This window comes from Tarenaya hassleriana, unplaced genomic scaffold, assembly GCF_000463585.1.
Source record: "Tarenaya hassleriana unplaced genomic scaffold, ASM46358v1 Cleome9, whole genome shotgun sequence".
Classification (NCBI taxonomy): domain Eukaryota; kingdom Viridiplantae; phylum Streptophyta; class Magnoliopsida; order Brassicales; family Cleomaceae; genus Tarenaya; species Tarenaya hassleriana.
In genome coordinates, this window is record NW_010971389.1 from 3154568 (window position 1) to 3181881 (window position 27314).

General features: G+C 41.1%; 6 protein-coding genes and 2 non-coding genes across 8 annotated transcripts; 3 read left to right on the plus strand and 5 right to left on the minus strand.

Annotated features, from left to right (window-relative positions):
• Nucleotides 1–1301: 1301 nt before the first annotated feature.
• On the minus strand, nucleotides 1302–7418 carry LOC104804140 (cellulose synthase A catalytic subunit 2 [UDP-forming]). Its single transcript, XM_010528328.1, has 14 exons — nucleotides 6893–7418; nucleotides 5898–6093; nucleotides 5591–5781; nucleotides 5379–5481; nucleotides 5123–5288; nucleotides 4747–5013; nucleotides 4304–4649; nucleotides 4072–4209; nucleotides 3862–3987; nucleotides 3542–3754; nucleotides 3185–3446; nucleotides 2855–3051; nucleotides 2401–2751; nucleotides 1302–2247 (listed from the first exon to the last, which is right to left on the minus strand). Exons 1-14 carry the CDS (start codon nucleotides 6971–6973, stop codon nucleotides 1663–1665), a joined length of 3222 nt encoding a protein of 1073 aa, XP_010526630.1. The 5' UTR covers nucleotides 6974–7418; the 3' UTR covers nucleotides 1302–1662.
• Nucleotides 7419–11121: 3703 nt separating this feature from the next.
• Nucleotides 11122–11193, minus strand: TRNAH-GUG. The gene has a single exon. It is a non-coding gene; the product is annotated as a tRNA-His (tRNA).
• A 250-nt stretch (nucleotides 11194–11443) lies between these two features.
• Nucleotides 11444–11987, plus strand: LOC104804141 (egg cell-secreted protein 1.2). The gene has a single exon (XM_010528329.1). It carries the CDS (start codon nucleotides 11477–11479, stop codon nucleotides 11861–11863), a length of 387 nt encoding a protein of 128 aa, XP_010526631.1. The 5' UTR covers nucleotides 11444–11476; the 3' UTR covers nucleotides 11864–11987.
• A 361-nt stretch (nucleotides 11988–12348) lies between these two features.
• LOC104804143 (phenylalanine--tRNA ligase alpha subunit, cytoplasmic-like) lies at nucleotides 12349–17221 on the plus strand. Its single transcript, XM_010528330.2, has 18 exons — nucleotides 12349–12610; nucleotides 12967–13092; nucleotides 13231–13320; nucleotides 13614–13670; nucleotides 13758–13813; nucleotides 13891–13983; nucleotides 14077–14167; nucleotides 14338–14375; nucleotides 14458–14496; nucleotides 14693–14769; nucleotides 14868–14952; nucleotides 15044–15140; nucleotides 15502–15598; nucleotides 16033–16104; nucleotides 16277–16343; nucleotides 16420–16545; nucleotides 16700–16754; nucleotides 16866–17221. The coding sequence occupies exons 1-18, from the start codon at nucleotides 12464–12466 to the stop codon at nucleotides 16914–16916; spliced, it is 1464 nt and encodes a 487-aa protein (XP_010526632.1). The 5' UTR covers nucleotides 12349–12463; the 3' UTR covers nucleotides 16917–17221.
• Nucleotides 17222–17298: 77 nt separating this feature from the next.
• On the plus strand, nucleotides 17299–17370 carry TRNAQ-CUG. Its single transcript has one exon. It is a non-coding gene; the product is annotated as a tRNA-Gln (tRNA).
• Nucleotides 17371–17636: 266 nt separating this feature from the next.
• Nucleotides 17637–18650, minus strand: LOC104804144 (stress enhanced protein 2, chloroplastic). Its single transcript, XM_010528331.2, has 2 exons — nucleotides 18249–18650; nucleotides 17637–18064 (listed from the first exon to the last, which is right to left on the minus strand). Exons 1-2 carry the CDS (start codon nucleotides 18585–18587, stop codon nucleotides 17795–17797), a joined length of 609 nt encoding a protein of 202 aa, XP_010526633.1. The 5' UTR covers nucleotides 18588–18650; the 3' UTR covers nucleotides 17637–17794.
• A 262-nt stretch (nucleotides 18651–18912) lies between these two features.
• On the minus strand, nucleotides 18913–20259 carry LOC104804145 (protein MIZU-KUSSEI 1). The gene has a single exon (XM_010528332.1). The coding sequence runs from the start codon at nucleotides 19855–19857 to the stop codon at nucleotides 19117–19119; it is 741 nt and encodes a 246-aa protein (XP_010526634.1). The 5' UTR covers nucleotides 19858–20259; the 3' UTR covers nucleotides 18913–19116.
• Nucleotides 20260–20403: 144 nt separating this feature from the next.
• Nucleotides 20404–27037, minus strand: LOC104804146 (E3 ubiquitin-protein ligase RKP). The gene is made up of 11 exons (XM_010528334.2): nucleotides 26805–27037; nucleotides 24752–26457; nucleotides 23787–24593; nucleotides 23438–23601; nucleotides 23155–23293; nucleotides 22716–22799; nucleotides 22154–22435; nucleotides 21919–22050; nucleotides 21607–21806; nucleotides 21289–21493; nucleotides 20404–21155 (listed from the first exon to the last, which is right to left on the minus strand). Exons 2-11 carry the CDS (start codon nucleotides 26246–26248, stop codon nucleotides 20850–20852), a joined length of 3816 nt encoding a protein of 1271 aa, XP_010526636.1. The 5' UTR covers nucleotides 26249–26457; nucleotides 26805–27037; the 3' UTR covers nucleotides 20404–20849.
• Nucleotides 27038–27314: the final 277 nt, after the last annotated feature.

A 27314-nucleotide genomic window follows, 5' to 3' on the forward strand; every position in this document is an offset into this window, starting at 1 on the left:
AAATATGCGTCAAATTAATGGTCAATACAACAAAGTAGGAAATTTTAGACAGAATGTGAGCTTCAAACAAGGGGGAAAATCCATAACGAGTAATCAGTTTACACGTGTAGTATACACAGAATCATCTCAAATCCAGGCTGAGAAAATCTACAAGATATTATTACAATGTCAAAACCCAGAAACAAAACATACCCTACTTTTACATACTGTACAATTTCTAAATTCTGAGTTACACAACGCCCTTGTTAATGGCGAATCTGCCATTTAACATCTTACATGCCACCAGAGATCACGAGACAAGCTCCTCCTGCAAAATTAAACACAAAATACTCGAAACAAAAAATTAGGTAGACAGAGACGCTGAGTTCAATTCTTTACACTATCTTTGTGAGCCATTTCTTAACAAGAACACCACAAACAAAGTGCAAAAACATGGACTGACAATGACATAGATTGCGGAGAAGGACAAGTGAGGGTAAGATCTCAGACATCCAAGGAAGGAGGAAAGCAGCATAAGCTCTCAAGCCCGGCGAAAGGCGAAAGCTCTTAGGCGGCCACTGCGAATGTTTTGAGAAACAAGCCTTCGGATTTTGTCATCCCTGATCTTATTCTTCACAACACTTGTCGAATCGTTGACGATTCAAACAACAACACTGCATACCATGACCAGTATAAATGCAAAATTTATCAGTCTCAGACATCCAAGGAAGGATAAGAACAGCATCAGCTCTCAAGCCCCGCGAAAGGCGAAAGCTCTTAGGCGGCCACTGCGAATGTTTTGAGAAACAAGCCTTCGGATTTATCATCATCGACCATTCAGAATCATTTTAAACGTAGAACAGTGCCCACCAAAAAACGACAAAAAGAGACGAAATCGCATACTGAGATTTTAGGGTTCTTAAGATTCATATGGGTTTGCCGTACACAAGGGCGCTTGACCTAATCCTCACCGATTATGAATATCGATTGCCTAGAACCAAAACCATACCACACAACAAGCGAAAAAGAAACGAAATCGCATACTGAGATTTTAGGGTTCCTCGGTTTCTACGGCTAGAGGAAGGCGCGAGGGTATATATATATAGTGAAAGAAGCATCGTAAGGATTAGGGTTTTATTTGTCCTCATCTGCCTTTTTCACTATATGCTTTTGATTATGGCCAGGCCCATTAAATCTACGAGATCATGAATTTTTTGTAACAGAATAGGATGATTTTTTTTTTTCACGCAGAGTAGGATGAAATTATGGCATAATAAATGTCTAGGAACCAAAATTAAAAAAAAAATAGCATAAGATTTTTGGAACCTCAAAATCACTTATTGACAAGAGTATAAATATATGATTCATCGTCCCCACATGTCCTTAAGACCATACAATGACAGGGAAATAATACATGAAAACCACAAAAATAAAGAAGAAAAAACTCCCTAGAGAAAATCAAAATAAAACTATTACAACACATAATAAAAGAATTTATGTAAAAACTGCACATCTCCTTTTGTCTACACAACAACGCTCACCAAAAGAGTACATACACATCATCAGCACATTCCTTTAGCTTCCAACAGAACCTCTCACTGTCTTTGCTCCGATGATGGTTCTTCTTAGAGACATAACACCATAAAAAAGCCCAAGCTTCTTTCTTTATTATTGTATCAAACTTTAGTTGTCGCAGTTCAGACCGCAGATTTCCAAAACGGGTCCGTCTTTGGAGACGAATGGATTGACCCTGACCCACAAAAGCGTAAGGATTGAAGCGAGGAGGATCGACCATACCAGAATAATGGTGGGCATCCGGTCTTGTTTCCCGAGCAATCCCTTGAGGAAAGGGTACAAGTGGATGATCACCCAGAACGCGAAGAACAGCCTGCCGAAGAGCGGGCCCCACGAATCATACCCGTTGTTAATGGCGTCTGAGATCCCGACAATGACACCGATGACGTTTATGATCAAAAGGGTTGTCGGAGGAACAAGCAAGGATGTCCACTTGAAGATGTAAAGCTCTGAAAACTCTCCATCGTCCGCTGCTTTGGATGTGACTGTGAAGTTTGTGCTAACACCGGCCAATACCTTGAGCAGACCTTGGAAAAGAGCAAATAGATGTGAAGAGACACCTCCAATTACCCAGAACTGCTCGTTCCTCCACCAATCGTCTATTCCGACACCTCCCCATTGCATTTCGAGAATACCCGTTACCGCAATCGATATGAACATAAGCATGAAGAGGATACTTGCATAGTTGCTTATCTGAAACCAAAAAACCATGTCAAAAAGCTTCAGACTTTAGGATCAAAAACCATATGTTAAATGCTTGGATTGTTCATGATCATGGGTCAAATCTTTATTGGTAGGATCATGCAAAAGAACGAAGTTACGAGGAGTGAAAGAGAACGGCAATACCTCAGGGACGATGAATTTTCCGGTGAGGAGACAGATGGCTGGGAGAGAGCAGTAGACAAGCAAAGGAATGGAAGTCCAAGGATAGACAACCGAGTTGATGTAAGAGAATCTTTCCAACCATTTCAGGCCGCCACCGTAACCATACCAGATCGGGCAGTGTCTGCTCAAGAAAATCTCGACAGAACCAAGGGCCCACCGAAGAACTTGATGAAGACGATCTGACAAGTTGATTGGGGCAGAACCCTTGAAAGCTGGTCGTTTAGGCATGCAGTACACAGACCTCCAGCCATGACAGTGCATCTTGAAACCGGTCAAGATATCCTCAGTAACCGAACCATATATCCAGCCAATCTATGTATATACACCATACAAGACAAATGAGTTCACAAGAACTAGTTTGCAACAAAGTTGTCAGAAAACAAGAGTCTATCGGATTTTGTAGGTTGTTGCCTACCTCCTTTCCCCATTCGGTTTTGTCTTCGTATCCACAGCTAATGACTTGGATAGCTTCCCTCAAAAGAGAAGCAGGGCTTGCATTACAAGGCATTCCACCGTTCTCCAGTTGAGCAGAGGCCACGAAAACAGGAGATTGACCGAATTTCTTCTCCAACTTCATCTGGGCCGTTTCAGATCTTTTCTCGGCATTTGACCCTGAAAAATCGCATCCCATCATCAGCTATGTATCAGACTTTCCATAGAAAAGTTTTAACCAATATGCGAGAATCTATCTACAAAGCATCAGGTTTTCTTCTCATGGGTAAATGTTTCTTTCTGTCTTCCTTACCTTCGACACCCTCCTCGATATTCTCAAGTGCATGTATCTGCTTTGAAGTCTCTCTGTGCTTCTTCTTGTCCTTTGTCTTGTTTTTCTTGTTCTTTCTTGACCCACAACATAGACAGCACCACTTAGGCCAACAATTGCAGGTTTTGCCAGGCGGTTTCTTCTTCTTCGGCGCGTCATAACCGTACAGCGCCTGTCTCCTGAAGACACATCCTGTCCCGACATATATCGGTCCTTGTAGGCCATCAAGACCTTTCATATTAATCTGCATTATAGAAGTCACCGAATAAAACAGTGAGAAGCGAGCAGCTTAATGGACTAAGAGAAGCCGAGACATTTATACATGAAAATGGTACATACATCGAAGAAAACAACGTTGCGATTTGAGTACCGATCATGCCTATCGATCCCATCAAACCTCTGAGGAAACTGAACGTAACACACGCTTTTTCCCGATTGTGGATCCATCATGAAACACATGGCTTCTCTAAGTGCCTTGCTGTTGTTGATGTAGTGATCACAGTCCACATTAAGAAGGTAAGGAGCGTTCGAGAGAACGGCTGAGACCCGGATCTTCACGAGCCACACAATTCAAGAAAGTTAACGACTTTAGTTTCAAAGTTTGGAGAAGGAAAAACATGCAGAGAGAGAGATTACTGAGAACAGTTCCTAGTTCATACCAAGGCATTCATAGCACCGGCTTTCTTATGGTGTTCAAATCCTGGCCGTTTCTCACGAGAAACATACACCAGACGAGGTAACTCGTTTCCTTCCACATCACGAACTCCGTTTTGTCCCAAAAAGACCTGCTCAACAAAATATCTCAGGCCTCAGTCTATGTCAAAGAAAGGGTCAGAACGTATACCGGAAGAGAAGTACTTCCATCTCACCTGAATCATACCCGGATGGTCCCGGACATAGTTTCCAGGCCAAGGAGTTCCATCTTGCATGGTCCAACCTTCTTCCGGAACTTTTTGTGCTGTAGCAACCAATGCATTTATCTTCACTTTGAATTCCTCGTAGTCCCTCTGCAACAAAATAACCATATTTCAACACTTTCGGGCCAATCTTATATATAGCCTTTGGATAAAAAATGATACACAAAAACAGAAAGCACCAAACCTTCATAGCACGACGCTCCCTGACAAAAGTCGGATGAACTTTATTCTTCAGATAATCCATCTTCTGGCCAAAATACCACTCAGGGGCACGAGGCTCGATGTTGAACTTCTTACAGAAGGGAACCCATTTCCTCGCAAACTCGGCTGTTTCTGAAAGAGCTTCAAATGTAAGCATTGCAGCACCGTCATCCGAGACGTAACATGCAACCTTGTCCACTGGGTAATCAACAGCAAGAATAGACAGAACAGTGTTTGCTGTTATCAGTGGAGGCTCTTTCATCGGATCCACGGTACTGACAAAGACATCAACTGCTGCTAACTCCGATGGCTTCCCCTCTTTCTCATACCTGTGGAACTTTGTTTAAAAAGCAATAGTGAGGCAAGAATTTTTCAAATGGTAATTGTAAAATAAAACTTTCAATGATGAAGGGAGGGTGAACGTACCTGAGAGAGAGCCTGTCGAGGTATGTTTCTCGTTCTATGGGACACCATTTTGGAAACTGATCGAGAATCCACGACACAGCAAACCATATTTCACATATCACAGATGTCAACCACAAGCCAAATGCATCCTTCACCGGATGGAGAATTCTATAATGGAAAAAGAGGCCAAGGATCGCGAGCCGAAGCAAGATCAAAATCCTGTAAGGATTTATCTTGCTCGAACTAATGGGTAGCTTCCGCCATAGCGGCTGCCTCCCTTCATCCATCCTGACAGAAAGCAAAAACACTTTCAGAACGAGAATTCATGAGCACAGAACAAAATATCTCAAGGATGCAAAATCTGCAGAAGTTATGAGGACCAGAAAGGTTAGCTTACATGGGTAAATCAGGATCATCCAGTTCATCGTTACCGCCTTCATGCCTCACAACCTGAAGTTTCTCGCCCTGTCTTTTCTTCCACTCTTCCATGCGATCTTTCCACGCAACACTTCCATATCCGTATACTGCAATATCCTTCTGAGGAACCATCGGTCTCGTTTGTGCTGCAACAACAGATCGGTTTTGACTCGTTAGGAGGTGGGTTCATATAAAATGACAGGTTTAAAAGTAGAAAGAGAACCAGTAGCACGTACTAGGAGCAGAGGAATCCGTAAATGATGCCGAGTGAACTCTATTCCCATATCCAGTAGACGGAGGCACGATAAGAGCATGCCGGTCAGAATACATATCAGCATCCTGAACACATGAGGAAAAGAACCATCACATTCATATCTAAAGACATCTATGGATTACAAGTAACATTCATCGAAAATCTCCACCAGTAACTCTGGAAACGAAACCTCACCTCCTCACAATACGTCAATAGAGGAATCTGAGAGCCGGGTGGAGCAGAATCCATGTCCGATCCAGACGCGTTAGGTACACGGCCAGTGTTATGCATGGCCTCAGCAACGTACTCAGGGTCCATTCCATCAAACTCATGCTCCAGATCATCAATTCCATCCTCCTCTTCATCTCCTTCAACCCTTGGACTACCTGCCGGTACAATAGCAGCACATATGCTTTCAGTCCAACGCTGAACATTTGGCGATTATTCAAACCCAGAAAGAAAGAAAACAAGTGACGATCATTCGTCGAAAGAAAGGTCTCACCTTTGAGACGCTTGTATCGGGTTTTGCATTGGGGACAAGCTTGGTTTCCCTCTCTTCTTTCATACTCGTAGCAGGGCCTACAAACGGGGAATGCGCATTCGTTGCATGCAACGAACGGTTCCCCGTCCACCGTGAACTCTATCTCGTCCCCGCAGATTTGACAGTTTTGGCCACTCAGTTCTTGAACTGATCGGATCTGAACAAAAATCCACAGAGTAAAGAAACAGATCAGGTTTATACCATCGAATCTTCCAGATGAAAATCAAAATATTCTGCACAATCTATAAACTACACAAGAAGTCCCCAAATAGGCAGGCAGCCCATTGAACAACTTGAATGAATATCAATGCACAAAACCATCTTTCACGAATATATACTAAAGCTCCAGTTTCCCAAGACGGGGCTGTTGAGTTCACAGGAATCTTATCGTAATCAGACAAGCGTCAATTTCCGACAAACTGAGAAGTGACAGACATTTCTACAGTTGCTTTCGAGTTTGAGATCTCAATGTTCGCAGATTGCAATCTAAAATTTCAACTCCTTTGCTGAAGTTTTCAAGAATCTAACGAAGCCAGACCACAACACTTAGCGTGCCATCTGAATCATCTGTAAATTTCAACAAGAACAGCTCAAGTGATCAAGAACGGTGTAACTTGAGTTCTCGAACTCCACCGCTACAGCTATGCCAATGAATTCCACCTAAAAACCAGCTAGACAAATCGACAAAACGTATAAAGAGCGGTCTAATTTCCAGACAGTATGAAACTGACGTTTACTTTACCCCTTCGATCCCTGCCGACACGTATAAATCATGCAATATCTGAGAAAATCAAGCGGCATTACCGAAAACCTTTGATTACAGTAAACCCCAGATCCAATTCTGACTAAATTCTCTAAACCCAGATCCATAAAAGGAGACAGTTTTCTTTTTTCTCAAAACAAATTCATCACAGAACTGGAAATGACTTTTGAAAATGAAATGGAAGAAAACGTACTCGTGCAGTCTCATCAGCGTTAATCAGCACGAACTCGTTCCTGTTGTGCGACCCCGCAACGAGCCGACCACCAGTGTTCATGGTTCACTCAATCAGATCACTAAAAAGACAGAAAAAAAAGAAAGAAAAAAAACTTCTTCCAGATCCGGTGCAGAGAAACTTCTACTCCCCTCGACCCGACTCGACCCGGCTAATGGATCCTGACCGTCGAACTCCCATCACAAGGAACACCGATACATAGCATGCAGTACATAAAAGAAGAACGAGAACCGCCGAGTCGACAATGAGGGTTGGGTCCGAGTTTTACGTATTTATAAATAAATAAAAGGAAACCAAAAAAAAGTTTTCGGGACGAAATCTCTTGGAGAAGCTATTGATTCCACGAGAAGCAAAACCCTTGGATGCAGTGATGAATCTAAGAATGGCAGACTGACACAAGCAATGTGAGAAAAAGGGTGATAGAGATAATGGGGGAGAGAGAAAGAGAGAGAGATTCAGTCACAACCCAGATAGAGTTGTGTTGAAATGTGGACAGCAAATGAAGATGGCTTAAAAAGATCAAATAGCAATTACGCAAACTAATTTCCTCCAAGAAAACAATTTTGAGAAGAAAAAAAAAAGGGAAAAAAAAAAGACGTCAATGAGGTAGTGGGTCCCAGAGAAAGCGACGGTGGCGATGGTGGTGGTGGAGCTGGATTGTGCCCCACCGGCAGGAGTAGGTAGAACGCGGGAAAAAAATAAAGGAAAAAAGAATCCACGAGGGTAATATTTCCATAGAGAGAAACTATACTGTAAAAGCGGCAAATATAGAAAAACGTTGGAAAATAACTAAAAGGACAAAGTTTATTTTCTTTTTACTCTCTGTTTGTTTCTCGAGAAAATTTATAATGGAAATAAATAAATATAAAAATAGTACAGCTTTATATACACAGGTTTGGAGGAGAGAGAGACTGTGTACCGTTCAAAGATACTGATCGAAACCGCGTTTAATTGGTTTCCGGGTTGTCGGGTCTGGGTAATCGGGTTTCCTCGTCATCGGATCCGGGTAATTGAATTTAACCGCGGGAAAGTCTTCGACTTTTACCACGCAATAATTTCAAAAAGGTTCCCGGCGTTTTGATTTTCTCCTGTTTGTACCCAAAACCTACCAGTTATTACTGACCAACCCCTCATCTTCTACATTAAAAAATTATATTGTTGTCTGACCCAAAAAAAAATATATTAGGTAATTAATATTCTTTAAAATAATAATTTCAATCGCTCGCCACCAGACCAACTAATAATTTCTTATACGTAAATAATATCCTTATCTGTGTTAGTTGGATCGCATATCATTATCCTGATGTTAACCGGTTTTTAGATCTACTAGCAAATATGTAATAATGAGAAGAGGGTGTTCGTTGAAGCTTCGAATCACGTACAGTCAACAATAATTAATCATCAATTATCAATTAATTAATTTACGCAAATCCGTGACCGTTGGATGAGTATCGTCACTTTCCGGGCCAACTTGATTTATAAAATAAATATATGCTAATTACATTTCTAAATTTGGACCGTAACATGTTGTCGGTGGCATCATCATCATTGTCAATACTATTTGCTGGTGGTGGTGGTGGTAATTATGTACAAATTTCTTCTTCCTTCCTGGATTTTTTTGTTGGTTTGGTGGTGAAGACAGTATAAATGTTGTGTGTGAAGAATGTTTAAAGCATCGGACAGAGCGGAGGGCCGACCGACAGAGAAATGCCATTGCCCACATGCAGTTAATATGCATGGAAATTAACGTTGACTATAAATCATGTGGTTATGTGCAAGTAATTTAAATTTTATTCTTTTGGCTATTTACAATGACTAATGACATGGCTAGTCGTGGGTGAATTGCATGTTATATGTCGGTATCTATACATAAATAAATATATATGTATATATGTTTATTTTCCGATCGACTGTTATCAATAAAATACACACAGAAAATGAGCATGTTCTCTTCTGTGTGTGTACGTATGTATGTATGTATGTATGTATATATAACAATCAGTGGACATCAATGTACCTCAAGTTTTAAATTTAAACTTGAATGTTGAATTATTGTGTCCTTCAAATTCACACGCATATGCATACATGGGGTGTGCATATATACATATATATAGACCGTCGGTCGATATGAACCATTGGCATTATTAGTGCTGAACATCTATGGCCTACAAGGTACCACCAACGGGACATTTGATAGAATAAAATCTTTTTATAGCATATATATAAAAAGATTTGCCGACACTGTACGTATAACTATATACGCACGAGCATAATATGCATATTTCACACGGGATTGAATTGTTCGACGAATCATATAATGTACAAAACAAGTGAATCGATTAATCGAGCTTTCAATATACATTCACATCTGAATCTTTGCGTTGTGTGTTTGTTTTTCTCCGATGTTGCCATCGATCGGTTGGACGAACACAAGAATATAATCTATGTTTTATCTGTAATCAACATGTCTTAATGGACTAAACGTGCAATTATTATAATGATCCCGAATATCAATACGTATATATATATATATATAGTCACGCAATTTCAGTTAGCGTAAACCGGTTCCAATACGGGAGAGATATGTTAATCTAAAATACGCGTGCTGCATGTGCGGATGCTCTAGCTGTCGGTGGCTCTACTTTCCTATCTTGTTTATTTATTCTTCACTTTTTAATTCCAATTTAAATGGAAAAATAGGGCAGATAATAAAAGTTTTGATCACTAAATCTTGTTTTAATGACCCGGAAATTCACCGTTCATTGGTCCCAACTATAATTTTCGGAGATCTAGAACAACAACCGTATAAATTATACATATCCATGCCTTGTTTTTTTGGGGGGGGGGGGGGATTGTATTCGTATACGAGTCAGACCAAAATGTGGTGATTTTTAGCGGAATGAGAAAAATCAGAGGAGGAAAATGGATCACTAAATATTAACGAGTTATAAAAAAATAATTTTACCCAGATGAATTTACCGTTTTTTTAGAACGATAGCACATAGTAAACTAAGATCAATCGAACAAGGAAACGGATATATAAACTATTTTACTAATTATACTTACATGCACAAGATATTGGTGCGTGTTGAGTAGTAAGAAAATCCAAAAAAATGCATATATTTCTTTGAGATCTAACCATTCGATTAGGAATGGTACAACTGTAAAACTTGATTTTTTTATATAATTGAGTATCTTGTATCGAAGTTTAAATTAATTCTGGAATCGAGAGTAAATCGAGTGATATGAATTACGTTCTAAACTTAATTTATTTATACTACTCAACCTATATATATTCATTATTATTATTATTATTATTATTATTATTATTATTATTATTTATATTAGTAATACTACAGTACTTTAATTATTATACGATGTGTGGCAATTCCACGGTATACGCATAATATAGAGAAAAGGACAAAGTAGCCAATGCATTGATTATTATGGGAAAGAGCCTTTTACTGTATTAGTAATAATCGAATCGATTAGATTTGAGAGTTAATTAATTAGGGTTTGAGCCTAATGATTGAGCAATCAAACCCCACCTCGAGAGAGACAAAATGAAACAGCGATGACTCTTTTACGGGTTTTAATTACTTTGTTTATACATATCATATATATATATATATATATATATAGATTTACCCATATTCTCTCTCTTCCATGGCCTCGTCTCGTGGTAACAAGACACGTCGCAAAGACATGTGAAATGGGGCCCACGTTAGAGGCCCACCAATTATCATCAATACCCAAAATGAAATCTCAAACACCCCATCATATTTTTTTTCCTTTTCGAAATATCCCCAATTTTTAGCATAATTTACGTCGCCCCATGTGTAACGAGTTTTCCTCAATTTTGTAAAGCCCAAGGCTATTAATTGCATTGCGTTTCATTTTAGTAATCTAGCAAAAATAAGTTATCTACATATTTACAACATGACTGTTTATTTTTGCATTTTCTGGCAATATATTGCCTACAGGAGGATATTAATTTCAACTTTAAATATCGATATATATTACCCTAAAACTCGAGAATAGTGATCCGAATATTGAAAAAAAAAAAGGTATCATGGTCAAAATACGGGCCGTGGTAGGCGGCAGAAAATTGCGCCCATTGCAAAATATTTGGGGAGAAGAAGCCCGCTTAATGTGACGTGGAAGAAAATAAACTCAATAAAAAAGAATCATGTGGCTGCTGGGATTCGAGCCCAGGTCTCCACGGCCACAACGTGGAATTCTAACCACTAAACTACAGCCACTTTGATTTACGTTAATATAAACAATCTAACTTAGTGACCGACCCCTTATCCGTTACGGCATTACCTAATCAAATATTTAAAGCTCTACGATCGAATCGTTCTAAGTAAACACAATTATTTACACTTTAATCATTCACCACTTCCCCCACTAATTCTATCTTTTAATTACTCTTAATAACCTCACTTCCCACATAACCACTTATAAATACGAACCCTCTTCAGAGCCCAAACTTCACACAGCACTCGCACACAAAAAACATACAAACAAAAAAAGAAAAGAAAAATGGCTTCAACCTCCGGTTTCCTCTTCTTCGCCACCACCGTCGCGCTTTACTTACTCCTCGGCGTCTCCGGCAGGGAACTCTCGGCGGAATCCAGAGACATAGCAGCGAGGCTGGACGGCGGAGGCGGAGGGCTGATGGAGTGCTGGAACGCGTTGTACGAGCTGAAATCATGCACCAACGAGATCGTGGTGTTCTTCCTCAACGGCCAGACCAAGCTCGGTCCCGACTGCTGCCGCGCCGTCCACGTCATCACCTCCAACTGCTGGCCCGCCATGCTCACTTCCATCGGCTTCACCTCCGACGAAGCCAACGTTCTCCGTGGTTACTGTCTGAATCCCGACGACTCCGGCGACTCTTCTCCGGCTCCTTCGCCGGCGCACGTCTGATCGCGTCATTCCTCGTATTTTACGTCATAAACAATCCATGCACATGTATGCACACCATGCATGGTGGTTAACTCTAATGATAATAATAATTTTCTTTTATGATGTTATACTGTGAATCCTTGGAGCATGCACTCACCACAGTTTGATATAATTCTGAATGGATAAAAGATTCTATAATGCATTTTTACATATTATAAATTTCAGATTGTTTTTAAAATTCGTAAAATATCCTGTTAGAGCCTAACAAGTGAGTTTCACAATTCATATGTATAAAATCCAACCCAATACAAGTGAAAAGGAAAATAGAAGTATCATATGTATGTATACAAGACTGGATATAAATGTGGAGTTTTAGAAGAAACCACAGTATGAAAGGGGCTAAATAGGTTATTTTGAAACTATATGGACCCAATTGAAAGAATTGTTAAAGCATAAATATATAAATTATTTGTTCAATCTCCAAAATGAGATCTAATCGCCGCGTTTGCGTTTACAATACAATTGTTTGGAGTGGTTCCGTTACTCCGTAGGACAAAAGCAGACGCAAAAGGGTTTTCGGAAATACGGCGGCCTGGGCAACGAACGAGCAGTGTAGAAAATATGGCGGAGGCGGCGATTCTAGGGTTTCTGCAGAACCATGAGCAGATCCCAGATTCCGGCCTGTTCGCCACCGAATACAACCTCGACCACAGTGATGTTGTCAATGTCATCAAGAGCCTCCATGGTTTTCGTTACCTTGATGCCCAGGTCTACATCTGTATTCATGGTGCTGCGTAAATTTCTGGTTTTAGGTTTATAAATTTTCAGTGGAATTCGGCTGCAGAGGCAGACAATTGGGGATTCCGATGTGTTGTTTAAGTGATTAGCTTTGGGGGTTTAAGTCGAGGGTCTAGTATTGATTTAAAGTTTTCGTTCGTGCTGGAGTTTTTGAGTGAAATATTTCTGGATTATGAATGAAAAATCAAACATTTTCACGAGTGTGAATCTCGTGTTTACGCATTTGCCTCAGGTTTTTGTTAGTGTCAACTACAACGGAGCTTCTTATATTGTTGTTCATTGTAATTTCATTGCCTTCTGAAGAAGACATTGGATTGTTTTGGCAGGACATTAAAAGGGAAACATGGGTGCTGACTGATGAGGGGAAAAAGTATGCCGTTGAAGGGTCACCCGAGGTACAACTGTTCTTGGCCGTGCCAGCGGAAGGTAGCATATCAAAAGAGGAACTCCAGGTGATTGTTATGAATATATATCTTCTGGTATTTGATATGGTGTAGTTCTTTTTCCGTGTAATTGATAATATTTGGATGAGTTACGGCGATTTTCCGTGGAATGTTGAAACTAATTGTTGTAAAATCTTGCTGAAGCAGAAAATGCTAGACCCTTCAGTCTACAAAATCGGCTGCTCACAAGCTGGGAAGAACAAGTGGGTGGAAATGGGGAAACAAGTCTCAAGGAAGGTAATCCAAAATTGTGTTTTCATCTTGTTGGTGTTTTTTTTCTCTTTTCTTTCTATTAAGTTTATTTCGAAATGGTTGGTCGTCTCCTTCTTTGGAATCTGTCAAGGAATTTGACATGAATCATTTCTCCTGCCCTTTTCGTTCTGCATCTTACTTCCTTGTTTGGGTGTTAAATCGCATCTCTTTGGTGGATTAAATACCATTCTTGAACATTTATGCCTGCTGTCACATGCATGCAGTCATACTTTGCATCTATTTAATTGGCGTTAATAGCTCCAATACATTTGTTGTAGGTTCAACATGTAGAAGACAAAGTGAAAGGTCTGCTTTTACAAATGCAGGAAGGGAAGGTTTGTATCAACTGATTCGTGTAGAATGTAGTAGAATTCTTATGCTGTATCTGCTTCATATGACAGCTATATCCTTCTCCCCTCCAGGAAATTGGTAAAGACAGCATTAGTGCTCTCAAAACCAGAAAACTTATAGCACCACAGTAATTTCTCTACTGTTCTTTGATCTTTTATTCCTCATGCGAGCCATTATCGAAGCTTTTCTCTCTTGTTCTCTCAGGACATGGAAGGGCTATTCTGTGAATAAAGGTCCTAATTATGCTCCCAAAAGAAAGAAAGTGGCCACGGACTTGACTCGGGAAAATCTACAGAGGTACCTGCTTTTTTTCCTAGCTTTCTTCATTTAACCAATTCTATTGAACACGTGCTGTGAAATAACATAGAAAAATGGTATTTGGGTTGGTAGGGGTGACTGGAAAGAGTTAGAGTTCAAGGAGTATAATTTCAATGCTAAAGGACAGCCTGTTGAGGCTGGACATCTCCACCCCCTTCTCAAGGTAAACAAACTCGAAATGATTTTGTTGAAGGCTTTTACTGTAAGATTGCTTTGTTTCATATAACTCATTTTTTCAATTTTATACTATGTTTTGCTTCTATAGTTTTTGTTGCAGAACTCAGTGGCCATTGCTCTTCATGAGTTTTTAAAAGTTTCTTTTTCTTGTTCCAGGTGCGGAAGCAGTTCAAAGACATATTTCTTCAGATGGGGTGAGACTTTTAGCAGATATATCCTACCCCTCTATTTTCTGCTGTTAATAGAAAATTAATGTGCAACCTTATATGGTCACAGATTCGAGGAGATGCCTACTAACAACTTTGTGGAAAGCAGGTATATATTATATAATTAGATGTTTATATTTGTTTTTGTCGTTTGATGTCAACATAACATATGTTTTTTTAATTCATCTAAGTTACTTTTGCCTCCACCTTGAATATCTTCATTCTTCATGAACATTTAGGAAGATGCTTGTAGTTTTGCAGTGCATTGTTTTCTCTAACCCTTTGTTCTCTACTCCGCCTTGTAGCTTCTGGAATTTTGATGCTTTGTTCCAACCTCAGCAGCATCCTGCCCGTGACTCTCATGACACCTTCTTCCTAAAAGGTTAATTTCTTAAATATTCAGTCGCTGTTCTGGCAATTGTTTGCAGTCATTCGCAGACAATCTAACTTTGATATTACTATTGAAATGTATTACTGTAGCTCCCTCAACTACAAGAACACTGCCGGAAGATTATGTTGAAAGGGTGAAATATATTCATGAGTCTGGTGGCTATGGATCAAGAGGGTAATGACTATTCCTTCATTATCTGTCCATACTACCTCGTAGGTTCCAACTTTCCGGTAATATATATCTTATTGATATTTGTATTCTACAGGTATGCGTATGACTGGAAAAGAGAGGAAGCAAACAAAAACCTTCTTCGTACTCACACAACTGCTGTCTCTTCTAGGATGCTTTATGCACTAGCACAGGTCTGATCACCTATGGTTTTAGCCTTCCAAGTCTCGATGCACTGATGTTCTATGTTTCCTAGTCCTTTGGCAATGTTTCTTTGTCATTTTTTTATACAAATGATTCTTGGCATGCTCACTGCTTGTGTTACCCAGTACTATCATATATATTTGGATCTTTGAGTCAGGTGCTGTGCATATATACACACCCAAACACACATACACGTGTGTTTATATGTTGGAGAATTTTGGTGACTGAGTCATATAAATGTCTCGTCTTGGTCTCTTCTGCTGTCTAATTGATATTTGGTTGCGTACTTGCAAGAGCTCTAGAACATTACATATGGACTCGTTAGTTTAACTGTTTCTTTTTTCTCTGTAGAGACCTTTTGCTCCCAAGAAGTACTTTTCCATAGACCGTGTTTTCAGAAATGAAGCTGTGGACCGAACCCATCTGGCGGAGTTCCATCAGATAGAGGGTAAGATATTAGCCAATGGCCAGAAGATGCAGTTAGGAATTATTCGAAAAGGAGCATCTTGAAGCATAAAGTCAACTTAAGCTTTTAGATTTTGAAAGTAAAGAGTCATGAAAAATCATCCAATGTAATGTAGTCCACAAAAAATGGGAATCATATTCCTCTGATCTGTAGTTTCATGGCAGACGTCAGTATTACGGAGGAAGTACCAGTCCTTGGGATTATCTTAATGGATAAAACTAGATTAGATCCAGTGTAGTTCTTGGAAGATCTTATATATCTTGATAGGTTCCGGAAAAAGCAAACAGAATTTATTTCCTCGTTTTCATCAACCAGCTTAATATCATGCCTTTGCATGTTCTTGGTATCACCTGACTGCCTGCCTGCATGAAAAAAAAAGATGGATTTCACATTGTCGTGTTCTCTATTTTGATCAGGTTTGGTATGCGACCGGGGTCTTACATTGGGTGACTTGATTGGTGTCTTGCATGACTTCTTCTCACGTTTAGGTATGTGCTTCATCACCCATGTTCTTTCATTTCGGTGTTTTGAGGCTGAATAAGCCTCGGAACCTGATAATCTAATTTAAGGAATTGAGATGTAGGGTTCAATTCCGTAGAAAAGAAATCTGGTTACCTTTTTGGTACATTCATGAACTAAACTTAATCCATTCGTGCTCAGGAATGTCCAAGCTACGTTTCAAGCCTGCCTACAATCCGTACACCGAGCCAAGCATGGAGATTTTCAGGTGATTACATTGCTAAAATACATTTTGTGGAGGGTCTGAGAACTTTGAGAAAGACTGTGTCTGTGTGTTTTGGCAGTTACCATGAAGGACTAAAGAAATGGGTAGAAATCGGAAATTCTGGAATGTTCAGACCCGAAATGCTACTTCCTATGGGCCTCCCTGAGGACGTACGTGTAATCGCGTGGGGTCTTTCCCTCGAAAGGTACAATCAAATACCATTATTTCCTGCAATGTGACCATATTAGGAGAGGAATCAAAGAGAATTGCAAATATCTTCTATCACAAACCTTGTTTCACCATTCAACATTACTACTACTTACAAAGGATGATGGTTCTCTTTAATTGTTTCTAACCAGACCGACCATGATATTGTACCACATCGACAACATCCGGGATCTCTTCGGTCACAAGGTACAGATTTTCCTCTTCAGCAATCGCTTCTTCTGCGGTCATTATTACGAGATTTGACAACTGCATATAGCATTATGGGGTATCATTTCATCGGTGTTAATGTTTATGCAGGTGGATCTGAATCTCATAAAACAGAATCCAATCTGCCGTATCGGAATCTGAGAGAGGTGGAATTGGCTCGTTGGTGCCAATCCATAGAATTGTTTTTGATGGTTTCATTTCATAGTGCGCTCCTTCGTCCTGCTGCTGAGGAGCGACTTTGTGCAAAATAGCATTGCCACATTCACATTCACATTCAGACGTAAACCGGCTTTATTTAAGACATTCCTGCACCCGGTTTAGAGTTTCTTTTTACGTGTTTTCGTTCTTCTGTGGGCAATATTTATATAGTGAAATTTGTGTAACATTTCTGTACTCGTGCTGGATTTTGATGACAGGGAAGCTAATCGAAAGGTTAAAAAACTTCAGCAAGGAAAGTCCAATATATATATGTAGTTCCGTTTGTAATAAAAAAAGATCGCCATCGTTAAGTTGGTAAACCAACGGTTCCATGGTCTAGTGGTCAGGACATTGGACTCTGAATCCAATAGCCCGAGTTCAAATCTCGGTGGGACCTTTTCTTTTTGTCACATTTTAAAATGTGGTAGTAAGGTTGTTAGAGGTTTGTTGGTAGGTAAAATTAAATGATACGGAACTTATATCTATGAAATTTCTCATGTCCTCGTTGATCAGGGTTTACTTAAAAACCAACCACATATTCATATCAATACAGAATTAGGGGGAATTTTTTTTTTTTTTGAAAACCCTGCAATTGCCAAACTTGTTCATGAGATTTAACATTCCACTTCAAGCAAAATTCTACATCATCTCTACATTCTTGGAAGCAGAAAAATCTTCGTCTGATTTGAACGCCCAGTATGTAAGTTTTGCAGTTTTACATATATGAAGAGTGTGATCGCACGCATAACGGGCTCTCTGGCGAAGATGAGCACTGTATTATGAGTATATATGTGTGCGTGTGTACATTATAGCAACTATGTCTAGACATCGTCGGCCCAATCACTGAGCTCGCTCTCGTAGAACAACCCGTCGACGATCTGATCGATCAACGAGTCGATGAACGAGTTACAGCTCACTGTGAAGATCCCTCCGACTCTGTTCCGAGCGATGGTTAACCATGCGAATATGGCGGCGCATCCCATCGCTCCCAAACACGCCCCTATTGCTTCGCTTAGCCCTTCCACGTCCAGTTTCTTGAACACCGAATTCCCCGTCACAATCTCCTCCGTTACCGTCGCTGCAAATACGATCTAAAAGAAGAAATCCCCAATTTCCATCAGAATCGGACATGAGACACTCAATCTCTGATTTCACTCTCTTCCTAGTTCACAAGATTTCAAACAACTCTCCAAATTCCTCAGAAACAAACTGGGGGGGAAAATCACGTTTGCGTTCCATTAGTTGAGTTTTCTGCAATTGCGATTAGGATTTTACCATGGCGATTCGGCCGGTGATGATCTCGAAGTCCTGGCTCTTCTTCGAGCTCTCTATGTACTCCGATAGTGTCTCAAAAAAGGGAGACGCCTCCTCCACCGCAGCTCCGCCGTCCCCGCTGCCGTCTCTTCTGGCGACAATCACCGGACCTCGATCTGAACCGTACGATCGCAGCGTGCAAAGCCTCGGCTGCAGCACGATATTCCCATTCTCGACCAGATCGCCGGATCTTGACCGCTGAACCTGGAGCTGCTGAATCGGCTCCGATGATTGGCTCCTCGGAACCACCGATCTCGACCGTGGTAACTGACAGCGGATCAGACGCGCCACGGTGGCCATGGGAGCGGTTATTGATTCCAACGATCCCGGGAATCTAAAGGATGAGGCTCTTGAGAAATATATTCTATGGAGAATGAATCACAGAGGAACAAAAGGAATCACAAGGTGGTCGAAGAGTACACGTCGTGTCGTTTTTTTGTGAGGTGGCGGATAGAGGTAAACGTGGCGCCGTTTTCGCTCAGTAACGTACTTTTCAATCGGAGGAATTAATGTTGACGTGGACCGACTCTATGTCGTTTAGCTTCCAGCCACCTGAGTCGATAAAAGTTTATCCTGACTAAAAATACAGAGGACGACATTTTGCCATGTATTATGGATGGATGGATGGATTATAAATATTCACGATTCACATCTAAAACAACATAAAATTTACACGCAGTACAATAAATAAACAAACCAGGCTAAAATCAGATCGGGGAATCGATTACTCTTAACCTAAATTGATTATCATGAATCGATTACTCGTACATCAACCATCATCGTATGCATGCATGCATGCATGTCTCACACGTAAATACACAACATACAGTCAAACCCTGACGAAGAAAATACTAAGTTCAGGGCCATTATTCCCTTCAGGGCTCAACATGTAAAAGGTTTCTGAATCTTTGGAGCCAACTACACGTTCAAAATAAGCCCTCATGTAAGCCATCTCGCTGTCCGGACCGTCCACCTCGGAGTTTCCCGGCAAGACTCCGGCGCCCATCGACACAGCCCTCAGCAGCTCCATCACGTTCAGATCCTCATCCGTCGCGTCCCGCTTCACGCCGTAACCAGCCTTCTTCCCGTTACAGTACATTGTCCACAAGGGCTCGTCCATTATCCGAGTCTTCTCTTTGTCCGGTCGCTTCTCGGTCTCGAGCGCTATCCTCACCATTCCGGCGCTCAGCTCCTTCTGAAGAGCCATGGTTTGTATGGCCAGCTCGACTACAAGAGAGGGTAAACAACGAGGGGATTCTTGGATGGAGAGGCTGACTCGGCCTTTTCGGTAGCCGAAGAGGGTTCCGGTGACTCGTGATCCGCGGTGCGGGTCGGGAAGGCCGCCTCCGGGAAGGACCGGGATCTTGCAAACCGGTGTTATGATTGGGAAGGAGCGGAATACCGATCGGAATACTCTCAACACTTTGGTTTTGTTCTTCTTCTTCTTCTGGGAAGGATGGACGAGGGTAACCGGATGTGTCGCCGGCGGCAGAGGAGGCGACGGAGACGGAGAGAAGGAGCCGGTGGAGGAGGAGGCGCTGCTCACTCGTGGCTTTGGCGGCTCCCCCATTAACGACCACGGTGGCTTAATTTCCCCTTCTTCCTCGTGCGGACGTCGTCTCCTTTCTTCTTTCTTCCCCCTCCTTGGTTAATTTAGTTTTTTGCAGGTTCTTTTTTAACCTTTTCAGATTTTGGGTTTTCTAAATTTCGTTTTGTGGGGACGTGAATGGTCGGTAGGAGAAAATCGGTGCAATATTTTGCTTCAAAATGGCAACACATGCATGCATGCACGCAAGCTGCCAAACGTTGCTTTAGCTCTCTCTATGTTCTATTTTAAGGAGTCACTGTGGGGAAAAAAGTTGTTTTTGACCATCTGAAGCTAACTCCCATGCCAAGATTAGACGTATTTATACACCGATACACACATACAAACTTGCCATTGTATATACGGTCAATGCGCGTGTGTGTATATATACATGTACATGTATGTACAACCAGCTGATTCATCAATGGAGTTTCTGAAAGGATGATGATGGCTTCAACGGGAAGTCAGGATATAAAATTAACAAAAATAATCTAAATATATACTTCTATAACACCGATTACGAACCAGACAAGACACCAAGTAGACAAAACTATATAGATGGGAAACTTGGAGAGAGGTTCGTTTCCGATCCATCCGCATATATACATGGGAAAAACAAAAGGGAAAAACACAGAAGTTCCCATAAAGGACAGACAGATCCTACAAAATTATCAGACCTTTTTTCTTTCGGGTTTCTCCACTTGCCCTCTAAACACTATACCGACAATAATATTTGTCTAAATACGAATCAAGATTCTAGTTCCACGTGTTCTTGAACATGTTTGTAATCATTATTGTCCTACTCGTATTTCTTTCTTTTTTTTTTCTTTTCTTTCCTCCTCCTCCCCCCACCCTACGTTTTGCATTTTCTACGTAACCCCACAGATTTTCAGAAGTCGAGAAAGAAATTGCTTGCCACATCAGCAACTGACCTGGAAACGCAAGCAAGAAACCAAAAGCCAAAAAACAGCGTTTTTTCAAGTGCTTCTCTGGTCGTCGTCTCTCAGGACATCAATGACAGTGACGTTGCAGAAGAAACATCTCTCGCAGTTCAGAAGATGTCTGGTTATGCAGCCGTAGCACGACCTATGTGAACACGGCAGAAACGTTGCATCTGCTTCGCATGAATAGCAGATGCAACACACGTTGTCTTCTGTTTCTGTCCCTTTCCCGAACTCTATTGTCTCGGCTTCTTTCGATGAGGCCCGGCATATGAGAAGGCTCATGAAGTTTTCCAGTTGTCCCAGTTTCCGTAGATACGCATCCCCAGCAATGCATCCGTCCTGAAATGTAACGAAGAACATGGCTAAGAACGGGAGATGGAAATCGGATATGCATATGACCAGAACCGGTTCCAAATATTCTTTAATCAGATGTTACAGAGCATATCACCGAAACTTAGTACTTAGTACTTACCCAATTATATTCCAGGAGATACTGAAACCCGTAAAAGACAGTATCAGGGCAGTCCATGCTAGCAAAAACACTGACAACATCGTGTTGTTTCCCACATTTCGCGTCTTCAGCAGCATCCAGTAGGTTCAAGACGATACCCACAAGAGGAGCTAATATGACCCCTCGGTCCACTTTCTCTGAAGATTTTCCATGTCGCCTAAGTGATCTGCAGGAAGAAGGCACAGAGCCAATCCGTCAACTGCTCCATTTGAACATTCGTAAAACTTTCTCTTTCTTTTTTCTTTTTACTGCAACCGTGTTTAAGTTAACCAAACTTACAGGTTGAAGAACTCATCATCTACAGCTGACGTCATGTGATTCAAGATGAAAAGAATCAACTCTGTGAGCCGGCGAAGATTTGTGTCAGAGCCGGAAAGAAAAGCTTGTGGAATTGCATGGGTGCAGAACTCCAAGACTCTCGCGAGATTGCAAGAGAGTTCAAAGATAACACAGCATTTCCTTTGCTGAAACTCCAGCAACTGCATAGGTAGAATGGATGTTATCATGTAGTAAAGAGAGAGCAATGACTTGAACAATGAGAAGTGAACATGATCTAATGACCATAGTGTTATAGTCAAAAGATCATCTTACCTGATACTTTTCTTGCATTTCTCGCACCGAAACAGAAAACTCAGTCATAGTCCAGCTTAGCGTGTTAAACAGCCGGTTAAGAAAAGTTGAGAATAGTTCCCCGTCATTGATACAAGCATCTCGTAGAAGGCCCTAGAAGACAAGACAGAACAAAAGCAATTACACTAAGAGACACGGCTTCAAAGAGGAGACAAGAATAAAAACAGGAAAAAAAGGTTAATCTAATCAAACCCACCTGGAAAACAACGGATGAGAAAGACGATTCCCCATGCTTTAATGAACTAAACCCTGAACCCTTGAACAGGCGCAGAAGTATATTCGTGACGGGAATCCAGGATCTGTTGTCAAATGCAGACAACAGTGCTGAAGGCATGTGAAGCATAGCTGACTCATTGTTCTCGAAAGCTTCCAAATACTCCTTGTACTGTACAAGTACAGATATCGACTGGAGAAGAAGATCTCTCAGATCCGTGCTTGATATTCTTGCATCATTGAAGTGAGTAACTACAAATGTGACCTGATAAGCAAGTATTAGCAGTAACCATGATTACAACCATTACGCAACTGTGAAAACCAAAAACATGCATTCCAACAAACATGATCATGATGCTGCAGCCAATGATCATCATGTCAAATAATTCATATGCGTGCAGGCTATAGATAAAGTTAAAAAGTCTCCAGTCTTTCAAACAGAAGATGCATATTGAAGGTCTCAAGAAAATTGCACCATACCGAGACCAATAACATTAAGGCAATAGAAAAAGATAAAAAGAGCGTGATGAGCAATTTGGACATACAAAGGATGAGAGTCCTTGAGTGAGAAATATTGTTGAAGGAACAAAGGGGGGATCGCTCTTGCGAAGCACATGGAAACAGTCTACCTGAGAGCAACAGAAAAAACAGAGAGATATAAATCGAACAGTTTTTAACAGAGAAAAGACGAAAGAGAACAGCATAATGTCCCAGCCCACAAACTGAAATCCCACGATATATTGCTTGCGAGGCAGCCTTTTAATGTCCCGGTCTCACTATTCACCCGATACAATGACCTACGATATTGGGATTCAGGACTCTGAAGACATTTGTCATTACCCAGATTTTGTTAAAACGTTTTTCAAGAAAATCCCTAATAACATTGAAAACATAAAAAAGAACAGGCCTTCATCGAAGAGAAAACGACCATATCTCTTGACATATCAAAGACAACCAATAAATTAATCAGAGGAAGGAATTTACCAAAGATTCAAGGTAGAACTCTGGGATATAAACAAACACACAGTCCATTTTGCTGAGTGTCAGAAGGAACTGCACAACCCACATGCACAACGCATACATTCCTCTTTGCTTCCACCGAGAGAATAACGAGATGCGGAACCTGTAAAAATGACTCAGGATGAGAAAAGAGAACAAAAAAAAAGGCATGCAAAATTGCCCTAGATAAATCATTATTATCAGCATCCTCTCTGGAATTCCTATCAACTTGTAAACACATCGAGTCAGAAGGGAAGTAAAACATTACCACACAGAATGTCTAACACAATTAACAACTTCTTCCCTGTATGTGTTTCGAGCTTCCTTCAAACGCCTTAATTGGCTGCCGGTGCATGCCCGTTCCCTTATCTGTTTATCAGTTTCTTCGAGAAGCGATATTGATTGTGATTGGTGAGACATGTAATATGAAGCCTAGAGACAAGGAAAATCTGTCAGACTTTCAAGCTACAAGGGTGTAACATGTATCACATGAATTGATGCAGAACAGAAAAATGATGGAAGACGATTCTGGCCAGCAATGGAAGAGGAAAAGAAGTAAAGGTTGAAACTTGAAACTGCAGCAGGATGGAAACAGCCTTTCCATGAAAACCCATTACCTGCTTGAAGTTTGGTGCAACACCAATATGATATAACAGCAACAGAGCATCCAAAAGTTCTTCTTCGCTTAGTGTAGCAGAAGAAATTCTGTTCTCCTGTGGTGTAATACTTATAAACCGTAATGGACGATAACCAAACTCAGACTCAGAATGATCACTTGAGCTAGGTTTGTCTGCTATTTCTTCACTGAAAGTTTCAGTACTACATTCTGCAGAAACATGGGAGGAACTCTCAGGCATTGAGCTGCACTGACCATGAGAACTTTTAACCGCGTTTTTTACCCGTTCCTTCAAGGTTCTTGTGAGATCAGCATCATAAGTTAAACAACAACATGGTTTTTTCTTAGTTGCATGAGTAACCCTATTATCTTCATCGTCCGAGCAGTCTTCTTCCCACCGAATCACTTCTTCTTCTTGACCATTCGTGGGATATGATTTAGATAAGTGATTAAAGGATCCTCCAAGCCTAGCGATGTCTGCTCGATGTGGATCATTCCTGAGAAACAGAGTCAGGGGAAACTTGTGCTGACCACCTCGGTGAAGAAAACCAGCATCCTGATGGTTGGCTTTACTGCCTTTCAACATGTTGAAACCCTCTGATAGAAAATGGAGTATAACTGCAAATAGAGAAACAAGAACAGAATTGCGTGTAACTCCATGAGGAGCCAAGGTCCTATCAGCACCTCGGTTCTTCAACAGAAGGTTCTGCAAAAATCTTCTGAACACTGAACCAGGGAGCTGGGGAGGTGACACAGGGGGTATGAATTGTATGACCAAGAGGCATAGATCCCTCTGTTTCTCTTCTATCTGAATTCCAAGAGAAAGAATGGATTACTTTCCTGATAATGTCTGAATCCGCACAAGCTAAATCCAGGGAAGGTGAAGCAGTGTTTTTTTTTTATATACTTTAAAGCAAAAGGAGACCACTAGATCAGTAAAATAAATTCTAATCTATAGGAGAGTACCTTGTTTAAGGCTTCAGACAAAGCAGCAACAGTCAATCCCATGCTACTCTCATAAGAGACTTCCTCACAGGATCCAGGCCACCAAACAACAGGCATTAATTGCTGAAGATCCTGCAGGTTGGGACTCCTGCATGACAAGAAACCTTCAAACAAAAACTCAAAATACAAGGATCTCCACCATTGGACCATCAATTCTTCCCGCCTTAACAAGTGACAAGCCAACGCAAGATAGGGATATGCTCCTGAATATGGGCATTCTGTCAGCATCAACGTAGATGTTTTACAACCACATGCAAGGGCAGCTATCACATGCTCAAAGAACAAACTGGATTGTCGAAACTCAAGAAACACATTGAGAATTCTGTCCAAACTCGAACAATCGTGCGGCGTTTGAATTCTGAAAACCCCCATAACGAATGATAAAAAGGCACCCCGTCCGATATACTCAGGTAACCTGGGATCTTGCTCAAGTATGGAGAAGAACTCATCACATATGGCACTGGAAACAGGATGAAAGAGTTCTTCGACAGGTACAAACCTCTTCACTCTCATTAATTTATCAGCCAGGGAACAGTCATTCCTATCTGATTGCAGATCCAACAGTCTTGAGAAACATTTTAGCAGCTGGGCTGCAAAAGATCTTCCAGATGGCGGTTCTTGAAGCGGTAGGAAACCTTCTATCGGGTACTTGAACGGGTAAGCACCAAAATTCAGTTCGCATCTTTCGCCTTGGGAGATAGAAATAGCAGGGTAATATCCAAATCCGGGTCCAAGTTTTCTGATCCCAGAAAAAGCAATCCCGAGAGAGACACCGTTCCTAAAGAATGATATCTCATCGCAGTTCAAATCTATGCAGCAACCAATGACATCACCTGCTACCCATGACTGGCCATACGGTTCAGCTTCTTTATTCCATTTGCTTACCCTCCGACCATCGAATGCATACGAATCATCAGCATCACCAACACCTTTCTGGTCAGTGAATGGGCAAGCAATGGTTGCCCATCCAAGCTGTAGAATTCCTGATGTTTCCAAAGTAACTTCATACATCCATTTTCCTTTCCAGATACAAGCATTAGCCCTGGCGCTGCTGAACAGTGCTAGACTCTCCAATACCAGAGACGGTTTTACAATCCTAATATCACCACATATGCTGTACTCTTCAAGGTCAACAACAGGGGGTCCAACGCCATGGTGAACAACACAGATTCCATCTCTGTTGATAACTGAGGCATCCGAGTTTAAGTGTAGCTTGGAGAAATGGTTCCTGAATATGGTACGAATCAAGCCACTGTCTACAGGACCATCCACCGGACCGATCGACTTTTCCGGGAGACCAAATATGTACTCGATAGTCCTTTCTAGAGGTTGGTGACCAGAATCATCAAAACATGGGACAAGACGAGTTTTGGATGAACTATCTTTAGAATCTTTGCCTTTCAGTATAACAGCCAGACCAGAAGAAAGCCCACCACCCCGCAGGCTGTCTTCAGCCATAGGGCATTGAAGTTCTAAAACCCCTTCGCAATACCGAGCAAGAAACCTTCCAAAAGGTTCCAAATGCAAGAGAAAGAGAAACCCAACTCAAGCAGGCTCTTAATCAGAACCAACTACACAGAAGCGGCATCCACAAATCCTAAATCTTCAATACAGATGCAACTACCCCGAGATTGAGACGAGAAACTATTCTGGGTGCGTCGGAAAAGCTGCGGACAAGCGCGTAAACAGCTTAAGTTTCGAGATCAAACAATTTCTAACAATTTTTTCGAAGAGTATTGATTAATTGAATAGAGTGCTCAATAAAGTTTCGAAATCAAACAATTTCTAATAAAGTTTTCTCCTTTGCTCAACTAAGCTGACAGCTTACGCTAAAACAAGCACAAAAGAGAAAAGCTTTACTACGATCCATCAGCTCCGCTCAAACCAAACAGAAAGCTAGAAACTTTCAGAAACAAATTCACATTTCCGTTGCTAACGATAAAAGAATCGAGGTCCCCAAACATCATTTTTTTGCGGATTTCAGACAAAAATCGAACAAGAACTCCAAACCCACCGTTACAGGAGGACGAATCTGCACTGAAATCGGAATCTGCCGCGGAATTAATCCGAAAACTCCCCATACTCATAGCCAAGACGGCGAACTCCCTCTAGGGTTTCCAAACGCCATTTGTATGAAATAGAAGACCTTTCTACACAGTTTTTCCTTTTTATTTTTCCTTGAGAGAGAGAGAGAGATTCTGCGCCCAAATATTTGGTGAAGAGAGAGAGAGAGGTAGAGAAGAGCGAGAGAGAATCAGACCGGAGGCTATGACCGGACGAGCCAATGGATCGTGTGGCGTGTGGGGGCTGTAATGGACACGTGTCGGTGGTGATGACGTGGCTGCTGACGCTCACGGACACAAAAACCCTTTTTTTTTTCCAGCAGCCGTGATCGCTGTAACTTTATCAACGGCAGGAGAAAGCGTATAAACGTGGCACTGTATTGTATGATGTTTATTATATAGAGACATACATAACAAAGTAAACAGAGGTAACACAATCAAAACGATTGCATACATATATA